Below are 19594 nucleotides of genomic sequence, written 5' to 3'. Positions count from 1 at the left end.
TTTTGTCAAAGCAATTTTATGACCAACTTTTCACCTTGCCTGCCAAAGGGACCATAACATGCTGAATCTATATATATATATATATATATACATTTTTTTTTTTCATCAACCAAAGCTGAAAAAGTGTCTCTTTTAAATACCTTTATGTTTCATCACGTACTCTGTTACCCTGGTTCATGCGTCTCATAGACCTATTGATCAGTCCAGGGGTTTTCAAAGTTTTTTATGATCCTTCATAATTCATGTACAGTAAAGACCCATGCATAATAATTAATCTATTTAGAATTTATACATAAATAAAAATATTAATATGTATATCTGGACACTTTACTGTCTAGTAACAGTACGTTTACGTTTCTATTAACTCTATACCCACAAGTATTTTATTCTGTAACACCAATAGTTTTATGTTTCTAATCTATTAATTCTCTATGAATCTAAACTTTTCCACAGTATCCCCTTAGCACTCCCTTGTGGCCCCCTGGGGGTCTACGGGTCCCAGTTTGAAAACCTCTGGATTAGATTGTCATGGGGTCCAACAGGATATAGTCATTTTCACATCTGCTGTGCTATCATGGTTACCATCACTGTCTTGATATAAATGATAATCTATAATAAAAAGTTTTATTTTGTTCCCATCATAATGTAGCTACTCCAAAAAAGGTCTTGGTAAAATTGAGTATTCTTTTGATAAATGGTATTTTTCAATATTTTATTCTATATAATGTACTTGAGTCTGAAAAATGTATAGGTTAAGTGGTATCTTTTAACAGGAAAACAAAAAATAAATATATGAAAGTATCCTCAATTAATGACTAATTCAAGGCTTTGTAATCATTAGATGGCTTCAAATTATTTTATTTTTTAATGTTTGTGAAGTAAATTAGACGACACTACTAAGACAATAAGGAGCTGCATTCGAACATGAACTAAAACCTTTATCACTTTAAATTACATATTTAAAAATGTGAGTTTTGAAGTGTATTTCACAGAAATGTTAAAAGCGAGTGGTAAGTGTGGGGGGCGTGTCTGTTGTCAGGGGTCATGTGACCATGTAAAGTCATGTCACTAGTATAAATCCTCTGTCAGACACGTACTGCTTCTCTCCCAGCGTTTCTAACAGTGGACTTGTATCCGGTTCGGTCTAGCTGTTACATGAGTCATGGCAGGTAGGCAACATTATGGACGTCACATATCGTCTGTGCCGGTAAAATGAAGTAAATTACAGTTGTGTTTACGCAAGTAACATGTAGTCCAAACCACGCGCTGCTTCAGAGGTCGCAGGACTCGTTGGATATTAGAGCTTACATTTCATATCATTTCAGCATTGTGTAGACTGCGTTGTCCTGTAATATTTGCCGATGTAAACAGTTTAGAGTGTGCTATATTGCGTAAATGGCCTAGTCGCCTCTTGTACGCAGTATGCGTGCAGCCGTTGGCCTGTCATGCAGGAAGAGCTGCCGTTAGTTTGTCACTTCTATCCCGGGTGATTTCAGTGTGATAGTACAGAGAGTAGGCTATCGATCACACAGCGAGTACGGTGCTAAAAGAGCGTTTTCCCTCGCTCGGATGTATTGCAATCAGTTTATCTAACGTTAACATGCGCTAGTGCATAAGTTGTTTTTAAATTAACGCCAACATTAAAGTTGTTGTTGTGCAATAGTCATTGATTGGCACACGAAATAACAGCATGAAAGTTATGTACGTTATTCTCCACGCCTGTTTAGTGTCATCTGTTCAAAATACCAAACGAGTGCTGCGACGTGACATATAATTCCACCCTTCGCTCAAACCGTTCTGTTATCGTCCGTCCAGCTCCACTCCGGGTTTTGTGGTTTCTCATTAGTGATGGAAATCATGAAAACATGTACGCTGTGATTTTCAAAATCCGTTTCACTCCGCAAATCCGCATCATCACATAAGCTGGTCTGAAAAAATTGAGCTCTTTGTCAAGAGGAGTGATCAACGACGCTTGGCCAATCAAAGGAGTTGAACTAACTGTTGTATTCACCTTTTTCAATGCAAGACTTCCGATTTATTAAGGTTGCAATTACATCAAAATGGAAATCTTTTACAATTTTGTATGGCGTACTGCGGTATTTATACATAATTTATCCACGCACCACGTCATTATTTAATTCACATACACTTGTAATCTTGAATAAAAATAACTTCCCTTAATGACTCTCTCCTTTCCTCTGGTGTTGTTTACTGGCTCGAGGGCGGGACGGCGACGACCTGTCATGAGAACACCGCATTAGCAAACCACAATGATCCAATCAATTTCAAGACCAAAATCAAAATTTAGACAAAATCAAGTCTCACCCTACAATTTTATTTTTTTCTTGTTCGAGAAACCGTTTCATTCGGACATATGAAAGCTTGTTTCTGCCACTGAATAAAAAAATAATTAAAAAGGTAATTGCGACTTTCTGACTTTTTCCCCCATAAATGCGTAATATAAATTTGCAATTCTTTTTTCCCTCAGAATTCTGATAAAAGTCAGTAAAATGAGTAAAAATAAAGTCGGAATTGTAAATTGTTGAGAGAAAAAAAGAAAGTCTATATATATATATATATATACACAATTTTTTATTTTTTTATTCCGTGGCAGAAACTAGTTTCAATACAGGTATGTCTGTCACAAATAATGAGGAAAAGAATCGCAAATTCCGTTTCATGTCAACTTTAAGTAACACAAAGAATAACAAAGTGCAGTAAATGGTAAAACTATTTAGGCTACGATGATTACGATAATAAATTGAAATATAACAAATACCAGTTTGCATTATTAAGCAGCATAACAGACCATTTTCTACAGTTAAAACAAATTAATTTGCCAGGCTTCCTTTGTCAGGCACTTCCAAATTAAAAATGGCTGCACCCACTCTTTCGTTTTAAAATAAGGTTGATAATGGCTATTTTGTATATGCAATATAAAGATATTACATATGAGAATGCATAAATGATGGTGATGATTGTGTTTTTGTTTAATCCAGACCAGGCTTTTGTCACCCTTGCTACAACTGACAGCTATGCCAAAGGAGCAATGGTACTTGGCAAGTCCTTGAGGAACCACAACACATCGAGGAAACTAGTGGCCATGATTGGCCCCCATGTCTCAGAACCCTCCAGGTAGAGTGTTTGCTGTGTGTTTTTAGCACAGCACAAGTAAATGGGGTTTCAACTGCCTTGCTTACAGTCACATAGGGTATTTGTTGTGGTCCACAGTGCAGAGTGTTATCTATAGATCAGTCAACCTCACTTTGTGCTCTGTGTGCTACATTTCAGAGCAGTGCTTCGTAAAGTCTATGATGAGGTCAGGCTGGTGGACGTGTTGGACAGTGGGGATGCTGCACACTTGGCTCTGATGAAGCGGCCTGACCTGGGCGTCACCTTCACCAAACTTCACTGCTGGACTCTTACAGAATACTCCAAATGCGTGTTTATGGATGCAGATACCCTAGTGAGTCCTGCCTCTCAGTGCTGCTAGTGATGTTTTCATGATGTCTTTGAGGGTTTAACAGTGTTCCCTCTTGTCGCCAGGTTTTGTCTAACATAGATGAGTTATTTGAGAGAGAGGAGCTCTCTGCTGCACCTGATCCCGGCTGGCCTGATTGCTTCAACTCTGGTGTGTTCGTCTTCCGCCCGTCCAATGAGACATATGGGAAGCTTCTCACCGCCTGCTCAGAGAGTGGCAGCTTTGATGGTGAGTGACACTCTTTAGTCTTGTTATATTTATTGAAGAAGCTATGGGAGGGGAGGGGAGGGGGGGTGGGGGGTGGGGTGTTTTAATATTCCTGGACTTATATTGAGGTTTGCAAAACTGCAATGCATAATGTTTTGTAAAATAAGCTTAACCATATATTTAGGAATTCGTTAGAAAAAAAATGGTCCCACTCCTCCAGGACAACTTGTAGGGTATACAATATTTAAAACTCGGTCTGTGAAAGTTGTGCAAACTTGAGCTCAACATGGCAATGACTGAGTTCTTTATCAGTCATGTAGGCTGAACACAAGGTGGCTCTGTGATATATATATATATTTTTTTTTGGGTGCACCACTCCACCTGAGGGAGTTATTCCTAAAGTCGGTGTGGGATGAAGTAAACAAAGGCCTCTTGTATGAGAGACTCCTACTAGACCTTTGTGAAATCACTTTTGGTTATACTTTTGACTCAGGAACCCTCAGAGTTTATACCTGATTACATTATCTTTCATGATATACCTCAATCCCAGTGCATTTATGTGGCTAACTATTGAAGATGCTGTATTTGTCACTTCATCAATGTTTCTGTGTTTTGATGTCTAACCCAAAATGGTTTGCTCTTTATTTAGAGACCTAATCTTGGACAAAGAAATGAGCCTCAGAAGTTATCAGCAGGCCTCTTTTGAAGGTCTTGGAGGCTATCATATTTCTGTTTTATCTCAGTCACTCAGAGAGATAAAAACATGATGCAATTGTGTGTTTTTAAAAGCAATGTATATATAGCACAACATACAGACTCAGAGGGTTCTTGTAGTGTGATTGATTAGTCCCAGTAACAATGCCTAACAGCCTATGGCTCCTCATCAGAACTCCTATTTGGGCTCACCTAAAAGAAGAAATTTGTCATCCTAATGTTGTTCCAAAACCATATAACTTTCATTTGTCTTTGAAACACAAATAAGGGTGGTTTTTAATGAACCATATAGAAAAAAGATATGAATCAAGCAGTTTAATGCAAGCTTGAGCTTCTGTTTATCATATTTTATGTGCATTGATCAATTTTTACATGCAAATAAAAACCTTAGTTAAATCTGGTCATTATATAAGTGGTCTTGTCAGTAGACTTGGATTTAAACCATTAAATTCATATTAATACTTTTTTTTTTTTTAAGGTTTCATTAAACATGTTGTCTTTTGTGTTTTGCAGAGAAATGAAAGTTATGAGTTTGGAATGACGTGAGGGTTGTGAGGGGATTGAACGATCCTTTTTTACATGTTCTCAGTCATAGTCATGAAAAGCACATGATGTCCTATACATATGTAACATGAGTCTCATGTTCACTGATAATCTGAGGTCAGCTGGACTGAGGTCACTTTTCTTTGCTGACATGCCCCTTAAAAAAACCAAGTAACAAGGTTAAGCAAACAGCAAAGCAAGTGTATCCTGAAGCAATCTTCTAATTGCTTCATCTGGTTAGGGAAGATTACAACCTTCTGTAAATATTTTTTCATATTTTTCACAGTGGAGCGCCTGAAACGTTGCCTAGACTTGAGGACCGTGCTATTTCTTATTCGTTTTGTTTTCATCAGGTGGGGATCAGGGTGTTCTCAACAGCTTCTTCGGTGATTGGGCAACAGCAGACATTTCGAAACACCTTCCTTTCATCTACAACCTCAGCAGCATCGCCATCTACACCTATCTCCCAGCATTCAAGCAGTGAGTGAGATTTTAACATGCTAGAATTCTCACAGGGTTTTGGAAGTGGGTGTTCGAGCAGATGGGTTACTTAGTTCTTCACATGTTGCCTTCATTTGTTCTCGATTTTTATTTTATGAATGTTAGGATTGCTTGCAGATGTTAAGTATTTGTAATTAGTCGTGCCAAGGTCAAATGAAAACCCAATCACACAGCAACATTGAAACAAGAGATGAAGCCAGCACCAGAAATCCTCTCTGTTCCTGGCCTTGCAGTTCAACTTCCTCCAAATACATTCTGCCCTCCAAAAATAGTGGGGCTATTTTAGGGTCTATACACAGAGCCGAAATGTCATTTTGAATAGTTTGTTACATGATCTTTTTTCCACTAGCAACACATTCTGTTATCTGGTTAGTCAGGCTACCATTAGGATCTAATTTAAATGCACAGGTTGTACCTATATGCCACAAACTGACAAAGATTTTAACATACCCATGAATAACATTTGGCTTTATTAAAATAAGTTTAGCAGGCAATTTGAATATAACTGGCAGGTCCCTCTTTAGCACTTCCGGTTGGCCAGTGTTTGGGATTTCCGAATCCTTGTCATTTTGCCGGTTGCGATCTGATCATTCCTTGTTCCCTTAGATATGGCCGTGATGCCAAAGTTGTTCATTTCCTTGGCAAAGTCAAACCGTGGGATTACAGTTATGACACCACAAGCAAGAGTATAAAGGGACAGTCCCAGGATGCTTCTGAAATGCACCCCAACTACTTGATGCAGTGGTGGGAGCTTTTCTGTTCTTCAGTATTGCCCCTCATGAAGGAGGAATATGGTGACCAGCTCTTCCTTTCCGGATGCACAGAGGTAAGCTCCGCTGCTGAGACTGGCACAATGATCATTGTATAGGCAGTTTTTGGCCAGTATTGTTGGGGGGGGGGGGGGGGTTTGTATTTTTTTTTTTTTTTTTTTGTATTTTTAAATGTGAATGGATTTTTTTGGGGGGGAAATCCATTTGGAATTGATTGGATTGTATAAGTGTCATTAATACCCGAATGCTGCTTATTAAATTTTTACAAGATTATAAAGACAAACTTTATACACTGAGACAATTTCTTTTAGACGTTGTTTTCTGTTGGTCAACACTTAAATGGTTGTAATTCAAGAATTATTTGGAAAATAGATGTAAGATTGGTATTGTTTTAAAGAAGACATTTGGCAGGTTTTTTTTAGAAGTGAAATAAATGAAAGTGAAAGAAAAAAAGTTATAGATGTTTGAGTTTATGAAAATGTACAATGTAAAAAATTGAATTATTCATATTTTATATAAAATGTGTATTTTCAAAACCTGGGCGACTCTAAAACTGCAAAAAAAAAGCAAAGCCAAAAATCTGAACAGTTGTGTTTTAAATTTTAGGTTGATAATGATATCTCAAATGAGCTTTCAGTGAGATTTTGTTTGGGCGCAGTACCAAACTTTTTCACTAGATGACAACCAGACTCCATTACTGCCCATATAAGGGTGCCTCCATTTCCATATGTGGTTTGAGTGATCTGAACCATTATTTCCACAATTTTCATACAATTTATGAAGTAGACATCCTATTCAGAAGTAATATGAGAAGTTTGGCAGATTTTAATATGAATTCAACCTCTAAGAAACAAAGAAACGCATATGTGCGTTATAGCTCGCTGCCACCTCACAAATGGATGCTATCCATTTTTTTTCTTTGTTTAAAACCTTTTCAGACTTAAAAAAAAAAAAAAAATTGAATGGATACTATCTTTTGAACTCTTGGCATGAAAACAAACTGAGGTTTCTACCCTTCTTTCATGAATTTTCATGTTCAATGCTATTTCAAAAAGGTCTGAACACGCCTTAGTAGTATGAAAATATTCTTGTAGCAAACTGATAAATTACGGCTCCTCTGTAATTGATGTTGAATCAATCACCAAATATGGAAACAAACTAGAGATTGTAAGCTTACAAATGATATATAGTTTATCAAGATTAGTTTAGGTTTAGTATAGGATATTACCGTTATAAAAATGTAATGGATTTGGGCCCGTGACACTTAAGGGGTTAATCTTCTGATTTGTTCCACTGAGTTTGTTGTTTGATCAGTAGTGCCATATGTTACTAGGAAAGTTATTAAATCCTTTATCTGTTATAATGTTACTGATAAGGTTATTTTATAGCCTTTTAGACGTTTTTACATTTTACTTTTTTTGTTTGATTTTTGCTTGCTTTTTTCCTCCCCTCAGGGTGATATTCACAGTGATGTGGCTGAGATGCACATATCCCATCATCCCCCTCCACCTCAGATGTCGTCTCAGGAGCGGAAACAGAAGTGGGAACAGGGTCAAGCTGACTACATGGGACTGGACTCTTTTGACAACATAGAGAAAAGGCTAGATTCCTTCCTAAAGTGAAAGGCGCTTAGGATCAGATCTAGTTTTGTACTTTGTACAGGACATGAAATAACATTAAAAAAACCCCCCAAAACCTATGATTTTTATACTTGTCCAGATCATCTATGCAGCTCAACTACTCAATCTCTTACACAGTGTGATTGCGACACTTGTTCGAATGACACAGTATGTCATCTTGCCTCATTTCCAGAGGAGACATGACACAATTCAGGCATGGTTTCTGATCTCACTGAACAAGACACTTGTTTGTTTTTTATTATCCAAAATCCTATAATATTAATGGTCTTACACCTTTCAGGTTTTACCTCTTTCATTTGCCCTTCATGTGTTTGTGAAGATCAGAAACATTAGTAGGAAACGAACAGCAAACAAAATTATACTAAACCTTGTAAGTGACTTCAGCATCCCAGATATACTGAACACCACTCCACATTCAATGTTAATCATCTAATGACTGCCTTTGCAATGATATCGTTTACAAAACACATTGTTTGCTGCCAACTCGCTTAAATCGTCATTACTGGCTCTGATACACCAACTCTTATTGTATGAACCAAGGTCACTCCGCTCTTGTCTACGGAGCAGTCACTCCCTGTAGCAGGGAAAAGACACAAGGGTTTTGCTGCACCTAGTTACTACTGTTAATGCTGTAGCTGTTAACTAGTTTGAAACTTTCCTGTAACTGTCCCCACCTGAAATAAAGAACTAGTAACAAAATTCCCTATTTACTGTGGTTAAAACCAGTTTATGCACAAAGAAAGGGTGCTAAGTGTTTATTGCAATGAACATTGTTCGAACAACCATACAGACATTGTGTAGATAATGTGTATTTGGGGAAAACAACCTTACTGAACAATTTGCAAGAGTAAAAAAGTGCTGTCTTTAAAGTAAATAATCTGAAATTAACAGATTGCAGTTAAGTTTAGCTTGGTAAAACTAAATCTCCATGAGGGTTCGGATCTCATCTATCCGTGCCTGTTTTAGGTTCTGTGTGTTTTTCCCTCCGAAAGCTTTCTCCACAAGCTCCTGCTTCTTCTTCTGAATCTTCACCATGTTCTCCTCCACAGAGTCTTTCACAATAAACTAAACAACAGAAGACAATGAAAGTGGTTTCATTTATCAACTTTTTTTTTTTAACTTTCTTGACCTTTCAAAGCACACTCAAACACTGATTACCTAATATGAACCTAATAGCTGGATAATCATTCTAGTTTATGTAAACTTATCAAGTTTAGTATAAATTTGTTTTAATTTGATACTGTCAGTCTAATAGTCCTATTACCGGTACTGTCCAGTTGGCAGCCCTAATGTACCAAGTAAATGTCACTCTTTATTCATGTCTGATTGAAAGAGAAATGCAGATTATTTTCAAAATATCACTCAGCTTTACAGTCAATCCAAACTTACAATTTAGCCTCAGAATTCTAGACAATACCTTTTTATTGCAACAGACCTCTGTTGTGAATGTGGATTTTACTTGCTGTCATATTACACACCAATGAATCTCAGTCAATTATTTAATGACAATTACACTAGTCTCACAAACTGGTTTATGGTTCTTGGTTCATTTTAAATCTTGTATAACTGTTCAATGTCATTAACGAAATAATCAATTGAGAGAATGGTCTGATTCAAGCAACTAACTTGCTGCAATGGTCCTCACTGCAGAACACGAAATCCAGGGGAAGGGGTTGGATCCAGATCCAACTCCTCCCACCTTACATATACCTAAACCTACCCATCTCCACCCCCTGATCCCTAACTCCACCCCTAATCCTACCCATCTCCACCCCCTGATCTCTAACCCCACCCCTAATCCTACCCATCTCCACCCCCTGATCTCTAACCCCACCCCCAATCCTACCCATCTCCACCCCCTGATCTCTAACCCCACCCCCAATCCTACCCATCACCACCCCCTGATCTCTAACCCCACCCCTAATCCTTCCCATCTCCACCCCCTGATCTCTAACCCCACCCCCAATCCTACCCATCTCCACCCCTTAGATCTGGATCCAACTCCGCCCCCTGGATCTCATGTAATGCAATGAGGTGCTACTGGACTTGCTTGAGAAAAGTTTGGGAATCTTTTAGTGATTTGTTAAGGAACCGTTTCATGAGTCTAATCAAGCTTCACTGCTCACTGTGTGTCTATTAGTATGTGCAACAAAAAAATAACATGCTTAAAGGGACAGTGGTTGCACTTTATAGACCTGTTACACATGTACATACTATGTACTTATATCAATGACAATAACTGGGTTATAACTAGGTACTAACCCTGAACCTAACCTTAACCCGTGTCGTTACCTTACATTACCAGTGCTTTCTTAGATAAGTCCACTGTAAGTACACGTACTGTTTAAAAAAAGAAAAATAATAAACTAACCGGGATTGTTCACACAAAATTGTTTACTCGCCTTCATGTCATTTCATACCTGTATGACTTACTTCAGTGGAACATAAGAGAAGAGATTTAGAGAAATGTCTCTGGTGTTTTTTCTTTCATCTATACAATGGAAGTCAATGGTCTGCAAAACTGTTTGGTTACCAACATTCTTCAAAATATCATCTTTTGTGTTCTGCAGAAGAAAGTCAGTCATATGGTTTGGAGTGGGTGAGAAATTACAATTTTCATGTTAGGGTAAACTATCCCTTTGTTCAGGAAACATCACACTCTAAAGATGTAACAATCCTCTCCAACTGTAAAACTAGTTTTTTGAATTCTTGATTTGTTTAAAAAAAAATGTTAACCAAAATTGTGACCATTGTAGTCAATCTGGGGCCCTCATTGTTAGCCTCAAAGTTATGAGCTAATAAGGAAGCCATTAACATCATGTTGTTGCATTTGTCGGCACTGTCTGTTACCACTGAGAAAAACGTCAGGCGTGCAATAATAGCCACTGGGATCAGTCGCTAACATTCCTCTGTGTGCTTGCCATGGCATAAATCAAAGACTGTACCTTAGTGATCACCACATCTCTGCTCTGGCCCAATCTGTGACATCTGTCAACACACTGATCTTCTGCTGCAGGATTCCAGGCCTGAACAAACAGTAGAATAAAGACAAACAAATGAGCTCTTTGAGTGTGTGAACCTCTATTCATTCCCTATTATAGATGCATTGACACAGAATCAAACCATGACATCACTGCCACCTAGTGGCTGACACTATCCTAGGGAATTCAACTCACAGGATCCATCAGAAAGACGTGGGAAGCAGCGGTTAGATTAAGCCCAACTCCTCCAGCTTTGAGTGACAGTAACATGATGGTGGGGCTTCCTGGAGAGGAGTCTTGAAAGTCCTGAATGGCCTTTGCTCGGGTCTTCTGATTCATTGAGCCATCCAGGCGAGTGAAAGAGAATCCATATTCTCTGCAGACAGCAGCAGCAGCGTCAGCACACTAAACCACTAATGGCTACTTATTTTTTGCAGTATGTAGTACAGTCTAGTTTTCAGTAGCCTCAGGAATGAAAGCTGTACCTCAAGGGAAGCTCTATAACATCCAGAAACCTGGTAAACTGAGAGACCACAAGACTCTTCACAGTGGGGTCTTCATTGCGAAGCTTCAAGAGGTTGCTCATCAAAGCATCAACCTGCATAAAGAAAAGCACTTTATTGAAACATGGCTGCTCATAATGACCAACACAAAAGACTCTTTAATCGCTGAAGAAACTGAAGTGTTAATGTTTGCTCATCTTACTAAGCACTGTGAAAGCCCTGAAGGATTTATTTATATTTAACCAAAAAAGCTAAATGATGTCCATTGTTTATCCACTGGATCTTTATGAAATTATTACACTACTGTTCAAAAGTTTGGGATGGGTAAGATTTTTTTTTTTTAAATGTTTTTAAAATAAGTCTTATCCTCACCAAAGCTGTTTATTAGATCAAAAATACAATTAAGAGTAATATTGTGAACTGTTTTCTATTTGAATAAAGCTGAATTTCCCATCTTCAGTGTCACATGATCCTTCAGAAATCATTCTAATATGCTGATTTGGCGCATTTATATGAATGATTTGAAACCAGTTGAGTGCGCGAGACTTTCACAGTATACTCCTTTGGCCGTGAGCATTGAAAGATGTGTAGTGGACTTTGTTTTCAAGTGCTCAAGTCACTCGCACGAGGACAGCAAAAGTATACTTAGGGCTTTAGTAGCCAGTAAACTATATATTAACCAACACAATTGTATAGTCCCCTTTGAGCTACATCCAATTTCACATTGACCAAAACAGCCTAAGATGCATAAATGTCAAGGTTACTTTGGAACTTGATTGCCAATTCTCCCCAGTTGCTGATTGAGCCTCCACTTCCTCTCCAGGATACTCCACCAGTTCTTTAGTCTTGATCTGAGCACGACACAAGGGACATTTGGCCTGCTCCTGAGAGACAGGAACAATCAATGTACAGAAACAACATCCAATAAAGGAGTCTTCAGCAAACCTCTGAGATGCTGCAGTAATGCTGACCTTCTCTGAGCGGATGACCTCACAGATGCAGGGCCTGCAGTACACATGAGCGCAGTAGGTGATGACAGGCTGACGCAGGGAGTCTAGACAGATGGCGCACTCTTCGTCCGAGCCAGAGTTCAGCACCAATGTGATCTTATTGATGAGACGCTCCCGCAGCTCACTGGGTGTCCCAAGATCACCTAACACACGTTCCCCGAAAGAAGGGGTCATCCAAACACAACTGATTAGGGTGCTGTTAAAGCTTTAAATGAACTTTAATGTAAGGTATGTTTTTAAAAATAATTTAAATTTGTATTTTTTAGTATAATTTAATCATATTTAATTGAATGTAATCAGCGACTGACTAAACTCTAATTTACACCTGCCACTGTGTATTTGCCCACAAGACTGGGGTGACAGCAGCACTGCCTCAGACGGACCAGGATGGCCAGCACGTCAGCATAGTTCGTCATGACCGTTCCTTCTTGGAAATACCTGTAAAGACAAATGGTTTCCGACTTTAAACCTTTGTGTAATATTGATGCTCTTCAAATCTGTAGCAAAAGTGTGCCCACCTGCCGACGATGTTCCTGCCCTCCCTCTTGACCTGTTCATACTCCTCCCTCTCTTCCTCAGAGAGAGTCACATGCTGCACAAACACTCTCCGTGCGGGTAACTGCACCAGCGGGTGCCCAGCCACTTTACTGTTCTTGGTGCGCCTCAGTGTGATGCCCTTCACCAGCGCTTGCAAGTTCCTGATAACAGTTATATGATAGAGAAGTTAATTCAATTCAATGCACTGAAAGTGGGATTTGGGACACAGCTATTAACATACTTTAGTCCAAATCTGTCGCCCATGGTCACAGGTCTCTGAATGATTCTGTTCCACCACTCCTTCACATCAAAGGGCTTCAGCTTCAAAAAGGACAGCAGCATGTACAGATCCTTTAGGGAGTTCTGAATGGGAGTTCCTGAAGGTAAAAATACGCATGATTGACGTCGACTTCATAGGCATTACGATGAATGATCTGTCCTTTTGATGGTATTCACAGGTGATGAGGTAACCCAGATGAACGCACCAGACAGGATCCACCTGCGCTCTGACTGGAGCCCCAGCACAGCTTTGCTCTGAAGAGCACTAGGGTTTCTGATGACGTGACCTTCATCCAGCACCACCCTCAGCCAGTTCACTTTGTGCAGAGGACTGCTGGCTTTATTCTGCAGGCAGGGTCAAAGTTCATTTTTTATTTCACCATTTGTCCAAAGTTTTTAGAGTGTCTTGTTGACAGACGCTATTTACACTAACTCCACCAACTAGTGTCTAGTTTAGCCACACAAAATTACAAGGGAAATGAAGCCAGTAACTGGGACAGTGTCGTGAAGAGTAACGCCCGTTTCACACTGAATGTGCAAGCAGAGTGGAGGCAGCCCAGAAGCTGTGCATATGCAGAGCATTGTGCTTTCACACTGGCCGCTGCTTGTGTTTGTGTACTGCAAATACAGACGAGTATCGTTCATTCTGTCACCTTTCAGGTGTTCTCTGACGACCAGTCTGTCACGTGCTTTGATTTATGACGGGCAGCATACTCTGCTGCGATGGGACCGTGTTCCCCTCCTACTGTCCCACACACATATGCATATATCATGCTGTATATAGTTTACATGATAAAAGTAATCTTAAAGTGAATATATAACTAGTTTTAATCGTTTAAACAGGCCTTTGAAGTTTGGGCACAAACTCCTGGCAATGATGTGTTTTGTGTTTTTTTTATTTCTTTCTTTCACAGCACTGAATATGGTGATTGTGAAACACCGAACACTTCACTTAAATGATTTTATGGTGAAATGTGTTATTTTTCGTGCTAATCCAGGTCTATTTTGAACAAGAACAATGCACTGTGGCTTTAATTCAGCACGAGCTGAATAAATTCCAGTCCCAATCAGCACGTCGGAGCTTGTTCTAAAAAAAATATATATATAAAAATATTCAAAAAGTGGAAATAAAGTGCCTAATTTGTATTTAATACTAGGAATAATATGTTTAACATGTATTTAATAGGCTTATAAATAAAATTGGATGTGGTGTCCTCATGTTGATTGGACAGACTGGTATATTTTGACCAGAGTGCAGCCCATATTGTTACCATGGCTCCCTTTCTAGAACTTAAAGGACACTTTTTCTGAGGAGCAGATCAAATATGGAATGATATAATGATTTTAATAAATATAAACTGAAAGTTATTACTGGATACCATTTTATAATGTCCTACAATATAATACCGAGGTGTAAATAGGATCTGCCAATATTTGCACTAGGTAGCATCCAACTCTATTTAAACTTAGTATCTAACTACTGTATCACACAATAAAAAGATTTTCTTTGCACTAATTACACAATATAAATACTATCTAACTTAGTGCCTCCAGCCTGGCTCAGCAGCGTCATGTAATGACAATGTCTATGCAAAAAAAACAGCAGGACTGTGTTTTAAATCCACCCACCCCAAAATCTGATGAAAGCACATTGTATGTTGTGAGAACCACATCTTGCCCAGACAGAAGGCTGACAGATCGGCTGCGCTCAGGACCGTAGTACAGGTACACTTTTAATGTGACATCAGCTCGAATATGTTGCTCAAACTGGTCCTGCACGCATATGAAGCACAAATGAGAGCAACGTGAGTTAAAGATTTTCTTAATTTTTCATAAAAAAACAGATTTTCAACACTCACCAGCCAGTTGCTAAGGACAGACAGGGGACATAAAATCAAAGTGGCTCTGGCCCCTGACCCCCCACCGGCTCCAGATGGGCCCTTACCAGTGCCTACAACACACACAAAGCAGATAGATTCCTGTAAAACTCTCCCATACCATAATAAACAAATGGAAGAAATGGTCATTAATGTTACACCCACCAGAACTCTTCTTTGCACTTTTTTTTGCTGGGACAGCCTGTGAGGAAGTGCACTCCAGAGCGGCAGCGAAGTCCACATCATCCAGCACAACCGCTCCTGTGTATGAGAGAGTGAGAACAAAGACAGTTGACACTGAAAATATATATTAGAAATCTGCCTTTCAGTTTACATGAAAAATAAAGGACAGGAGGTAAGCATACCTTTCTTGGTGTTGGCAGACTTTTTAGCAGTTTTCTTCGTGGTTTTTGCTATAAGAAACACAAATAAGTGTGATACAAAAACAAAATCAACAATTATTATTAACATTTACTTTTAATGACACACTGACTGACTACTGTTTAACAATTTGGGGTCAGCAAGATTTCTTTTTTTGAAAAAATTAAGCAAAGATGCATTCAATTGACAAAGACTCTTAAATTGTTACAAAAATCTTGTTGTAGTAATCTTTCACAATATTTCTAATCAAATAAATGGATCCTTGGTGAGCATAAGAGACTTCTTTCAAAAATATTTTAAAAATCTCACCAACCACAGACATTTGTACATTGCATCAGGACTTAAGAGAAACTAACCTTTCTTCTGAGGTGCATCTTCATCAATGGTGTCAGCAGTGGCACTGTTAGCATGCAGTCTTTTCAATGGAGACAACCCCACTGGTTCCCCAGACTCTCCAGGGTCTCCACTTTTCTCTGTAAATAAAATATATATAACATTTGTGTATCTGTGCGTCAGTATTCTACTACAAATGTAACTTCTTCACTTCAGAATGGATTGCAGTTTTACAAATTTGTTTTAAAAACATATGTGTCATTTTTTACCTTTTGAGGTTGCTTTTTTTCTGGTAGTAGAAGAAGATGGTCCTTCCTGAAAAGTTGTATTTTTAATATGTTCATGATTAAATTCTGGCTGCAATACATGCAAGGTCACAGTAATCAGTTAAATTCAATATATCAACAAAACTTCATTTACACACACATGCTTTATTTGTTAAAGAAATTTTCATCTGCATCTTACACATTGTTCCAGTGGCAGGGGTTTCCCATTGTGAAAATTAGAGACTATCAAGGCAATGGTGGTGAGGGTTTTGCCCTGAAACACAGCATACAAGTTCTGAGCACTAGTAGGGCTTATATTGAGCACTAAAAGAACAAGTCTAAGATCATCTCACCAGCCCCATGTCATCAGCCAAAATCCCACCAAGCACTTTCTCAGGCCTCTCCTTCACAGCAAAGTTAGTGAGAACGTTAAAGTAAAGGCCATTCTTCTCCTCCCAGAACGGGGGCAGATCGTTGCTGTTTTCACGAGAGGTCATCCATGAGAGCGCCTGCTTTTGATGTGGGAGTAGAGGAGTGAACACTGCCTGTACGGACAGACATTAACAGAGACATCAGTAAGTGACTGATGGATGAGATTGACAGTAAAAAAAAAACAGCTGTGTTCTTTCTGTCTGTGCTCACCTCTGCTGGCTCCATTTCTCTGGTTTTATCCTCCATCAAATCATCAAAGAGCTTGTCAAAGGCATTTTTCAGCTGATATGATGTAACAAAAATAAAATTATTAGCAATTTCATTGAAGTTAAACAAAAAGCATCAAACATACAGACTGGTGGTTCTCAACAGGTGTGTTGCAGGCAGCACTGTTTGGTCATAAACAGCATGCTAAATTAATAATAAATAATGCTAAATGTAACTAACCATATAAATGGGTATGGCTAAAACAGAAAAATAAATAGAATTATTGCCTATTAAAAGGAAAGACAAAAAGCTTACCATATTATGGCATTAACAGGTGTGCACCTGATAAAACTAAATTATGCATTGAAAAAAAAGTATGATACATACTACATTAAATACACTTTTTTGTAATTTATTTCTTTTTTAAATGTATTTTTTTTTTATTACTAATATTTTTTCATCTTTGATTATACAGACATTTTTGTTAGCACTGTGTTTGATGTAAAAAACAACAACAGAAAAAACACAAAACCACTGATAGTAAAGCATACTAGACAAATAACAATCACTTATTTTAACATCTTATAGCCAAAATCTGTAAAACAGACACTTGATATTCAACATTATTATTAATCTGCCTGCATTGACACCATTGTATGATAACTGAACTGAGCTGGACGATTACATCCCTGTTGTATAGATACATAGGCTGTATAGATAAATGAGCTAAATTAATAATTAATGATATTTACAACAGAAATGAGCCAACACCGAACTTACTTAAGCTGGACAATGACACTATTTTCTTCTAGAGCTGCTGTACAGCTGAAACAAACTTTGTTGGATAATTTTCCTGTTATCACTGTAAAGCTGCTTTGAAACAAACGGTATTGTAAAAAGCGCTATATTAATAAAGGTGACTTGATGAAATTTACCTCTTCAACAGTCAAAGGAATGGCAGATATTTTTGAGGACAATCCAAGCAGATCTCTACCCAAAGATGTTTTGGTAGCACCTCCTAAGAGAATAAAATAATGTCAATCATATAAGCATTATATACTCACCAAAGAACATTAAGTAGTGAATAAATAATGGCATGCATACACTGTCAGTCGGGAAACAACAACAACAACAACAACAACAACAACCACCTTTCAAGTCAGAGCCAAGTCTGAAACCATAGCGTCTCATCTGATTATGCACAGCTTCTCGCTTCTCCTCTTTGCCCCAGAACGTGAGGTTCACAGGCATTGTGAATGTATTAGTTTTCCCAAAGGGCACAACCCTATTAAGAAATCAGACACAAAAGAGATCTGTTGCAATCAATTTGCAATAAAAATCAGTTGCATACTTAATACAAATTACTTCAAAAATATTTTTAGAAAAGAAGAAACTACAGTACCCTTCCACCCTTGCCAAGTTGTTGTCCATAATGTAGGCCATTGGGGCTGCCAGCTCTTTCTTGATGTGCCCCACCTGACTGCCATACACATTGGCAACCATCACTGCATTTCGGTCATAGGGATTCTGCGGCTCTCTCACCAAAGACACCATCTCTCCTTTATTGACCTACAGCATATGTCACAATCACACATAATATTCCTGTTATTAAACGAGATTGAATGAGCCATTATAGAATTATTCTGTGTTTCGAATAATAAAACCACTAGAGGGCAATATACACAGTGTGGTGGAACAGGTGTGAGATTACCTGTTCCTGTCAGGTGATAAGGGCGTCAGAGGAATTAAACCGGTACAGATGGCGGGGAAATACAGGTCATGGCGAAGATATAAAACTATGTTGTACTGCAGTAAATTATAATACTGCATTCTTGTATGTTATGTTACTATTAAACAGCAACACGACTCAAAGAAATATAGCAGTATGGAAAATGGAAGTACACAATTAAAAGAAATATATAACACCGTGCAAGTGGTTTTTAGATATTTTGATACAAAATTCTTACATATTGTACCTTTAAATGTGGAATACGGTCATGTAACAATGCACTTAGAAACCCTATGTATGCGCACATACACACACACACATACATGCATGTATATATATGTATTTATACATACACATACATAAAGATCCCTACCATTCCAGTGTAGTAGCGCAGACCAACAACTGAGCCTTGAATTGATCCGATCTGAACACTCTCCTCTGCCTCCAGCTCCTGCCCTCCATCTTCTGTTAGATTAGCAATTTCTTGGGATATGGTCACTGTGCCACCGACATCCATGAAATCTATAAAAGCTGGTGTTGGATGACAGGAATCATAATTAATATTAGACGTGACAACAATTGATTCAACACATTCGGAGGAGATATAATAGGTTTTAGTTTAAACTATAGTTTGCTAGGGACCATTATTAATCATATTCATTTCACAAATGTATTTGACATCTGCTGTTTTTCACCGTATCGCGGCGAGGCGCTGGTCGAGGGGTTGTGAGGGTGATCAGCAGTTCGGGCACTTGTTGATTTGTTTGATGACTGCATGTCTGCGATCACAACACAAACACGAAACGTCACTGAGTCAGGTCCTAACCAGAAGAAACAAAGTGCCATTCGAATGTATAATAAACCAAATGTAAAGACGTTTAATTGCATATAATGACACTTTATAGTGATATAAAAAATAAACTGATTCATCCAACTAGAATGAAGTGTTCATAACAAGCGAACACGCTCTCGTGGATTAAGTTAAACTGTTTAGCTACAGGCCACACTCACCTCCCGATCAAGACTCCAGTACGACAAAGGAATGCTGTATGTAAACTGATGCAAATCCAAATTCTACATAAGCGATGAATATTGCAGTACTTATAGCTAGGGGTTTATTGTAATTCACTCGTCATTTACTGCCTACAAGTTAAGGCTTCAGTGACGCCTGTCCTGTCAGTGGCGCGAGTGTTTTGAAACTGT

The 19594-nt window shown here is 38.4% G+C and overlaps 2 protein-coding genes across 2 annotated transcripts; one reads left to right on the top strand and one right to left on the bottom strand.

Annotated features, from left to right (window-relative positions):
• The first annotated feature begins 1021 nt into the window (after positions 1 to 1021).
• On the top strand, positions 1022 to 7914 carry gyg1a (glycogenin 1a). Its single transcript, XM_056235463.1, has 7 exons — positions 1022 to 1169; positions 3000 to 3135; positions 3292 to 3466; positions 3547 to 3709; positions 5299 to 5425; positions 6053 to 6272; positions 7671 to 7914. Exons 1-7 carry the CDS (start codon positions 1163 to 1165, stop codon positions 7836 to 7838), a joined length of 996 nt encoding a protein of 331 aa, XP_056091438.1. The 5' UTR covers positions 1022 to 1162; the 3' UTR covers positions 7839 to 7914.
• An 813-nt stretch (positions 7915 to 8727) lies between these two features.
• On the bottom strand, positions 8728 to 19492 carry hltf (helicase-like transcription factor). Its single transcript, XM_056235461.1, has 25 exons — positions 19403 to 19492; positions 19087 to 19170; positions 18765 to 18922; positions 18065 to 18231; positions 17814 to 17947; positions 17598 to 17680; positions 16666 to 16737; positions 16377 to 16568; positions 16223 to 16297; positions 16027 to 16072; positions 15781 to 15897; positions 15409 to 15456; positions 15209 to 15304; positions 15026 to 15117; positions 14796 to 14939; positions 13373 to 13511; positions 13129 to 13264; positions 12869 to 13048; positions 12676 to 12788; positions 12312 to 12493; positions 12105 to 12224; positions 11323 to 11435; positions 11033 to 11213; positions 10802 to 10882; positions 8728 to 8921 (listed from the first exon to the last, which is right to left on the bottom strand). Exons 2-25 carry the CDS (start codon positions 19166 to 19168, stop codon positions 8775 to 8777), a joined length of 2898 nt encoding a protein of 965 aa, XP_056091436.1. The 5' UTR covers positions 19169 to 19170; positions 19403 to 19492; the 3' UTR covers positions 8728 to 8774.
• Between the last annotated feature and the right edge of the window lie 102 nt (positions 19493 to 19594).

This window comes from Rhinichthys klamathensis, unplaced genomic scaffold, assembly GCF_029890125.1.
Source record: "Rhinichthys klamathensis goyatoka isolate OS25496 unplaced genomic scaffold, OSU_Roscu_1.1 h1tg000422l_1, whole genome shotgun sequence".
Classification (NCBI taxonomy): Eukaryota; Metazoa; Chordata; class Actinopteri; order Cypriniformes; family Leuciscidae; genus Rhinichthys; species Rhinichthys klamathensis.
This window is presented reverse-complemented; position numbering and strand designations above follow the sequence as displayed.

Excerpts from the sequence above, each read along its gene's own strand:
- hltf (XM_056235461.1), bottom strand. The coding sequence starts at position 19,168 with ATGCAGTCATCAAACAAATCAACAAGTGCCCGAACTGCTGATCACCCT. Across the intron at positions 15,457-15,780 it reads AGATGCACCTCAGAAGAAAG|CAAAAACCACGAAGAAAACT; the intron begins GTTAGTTTCTCT and ends TGTTTCTTATAG. Across the intron at positions 12,225-12,311 it reads AGGTCATCCGCTCAGAGAAG|GAGCAGGCCAAATGTCCCTT; the intron begins GTCAGCATTACT and ends CCTGTCTCTCAG.
- gyg1a (XM_056235463.1), top strand. Across the intron at positions 3,136-3,291 it reads CATGTCTCAGAACCCTCCAG|AGCAGTGCTTCGTAAAGTCT; the intron begins GTAGAGTGTTTG and ends GCTACATTTCAG. Across the intron at positions 5,426-6,052 it reads TATCTCCCAGCATTCAAGCA|ATATGGCCGTGATGCCAAAG; the intron begins GTGAGTGAGATT and ends TTGTTCCCTTAG.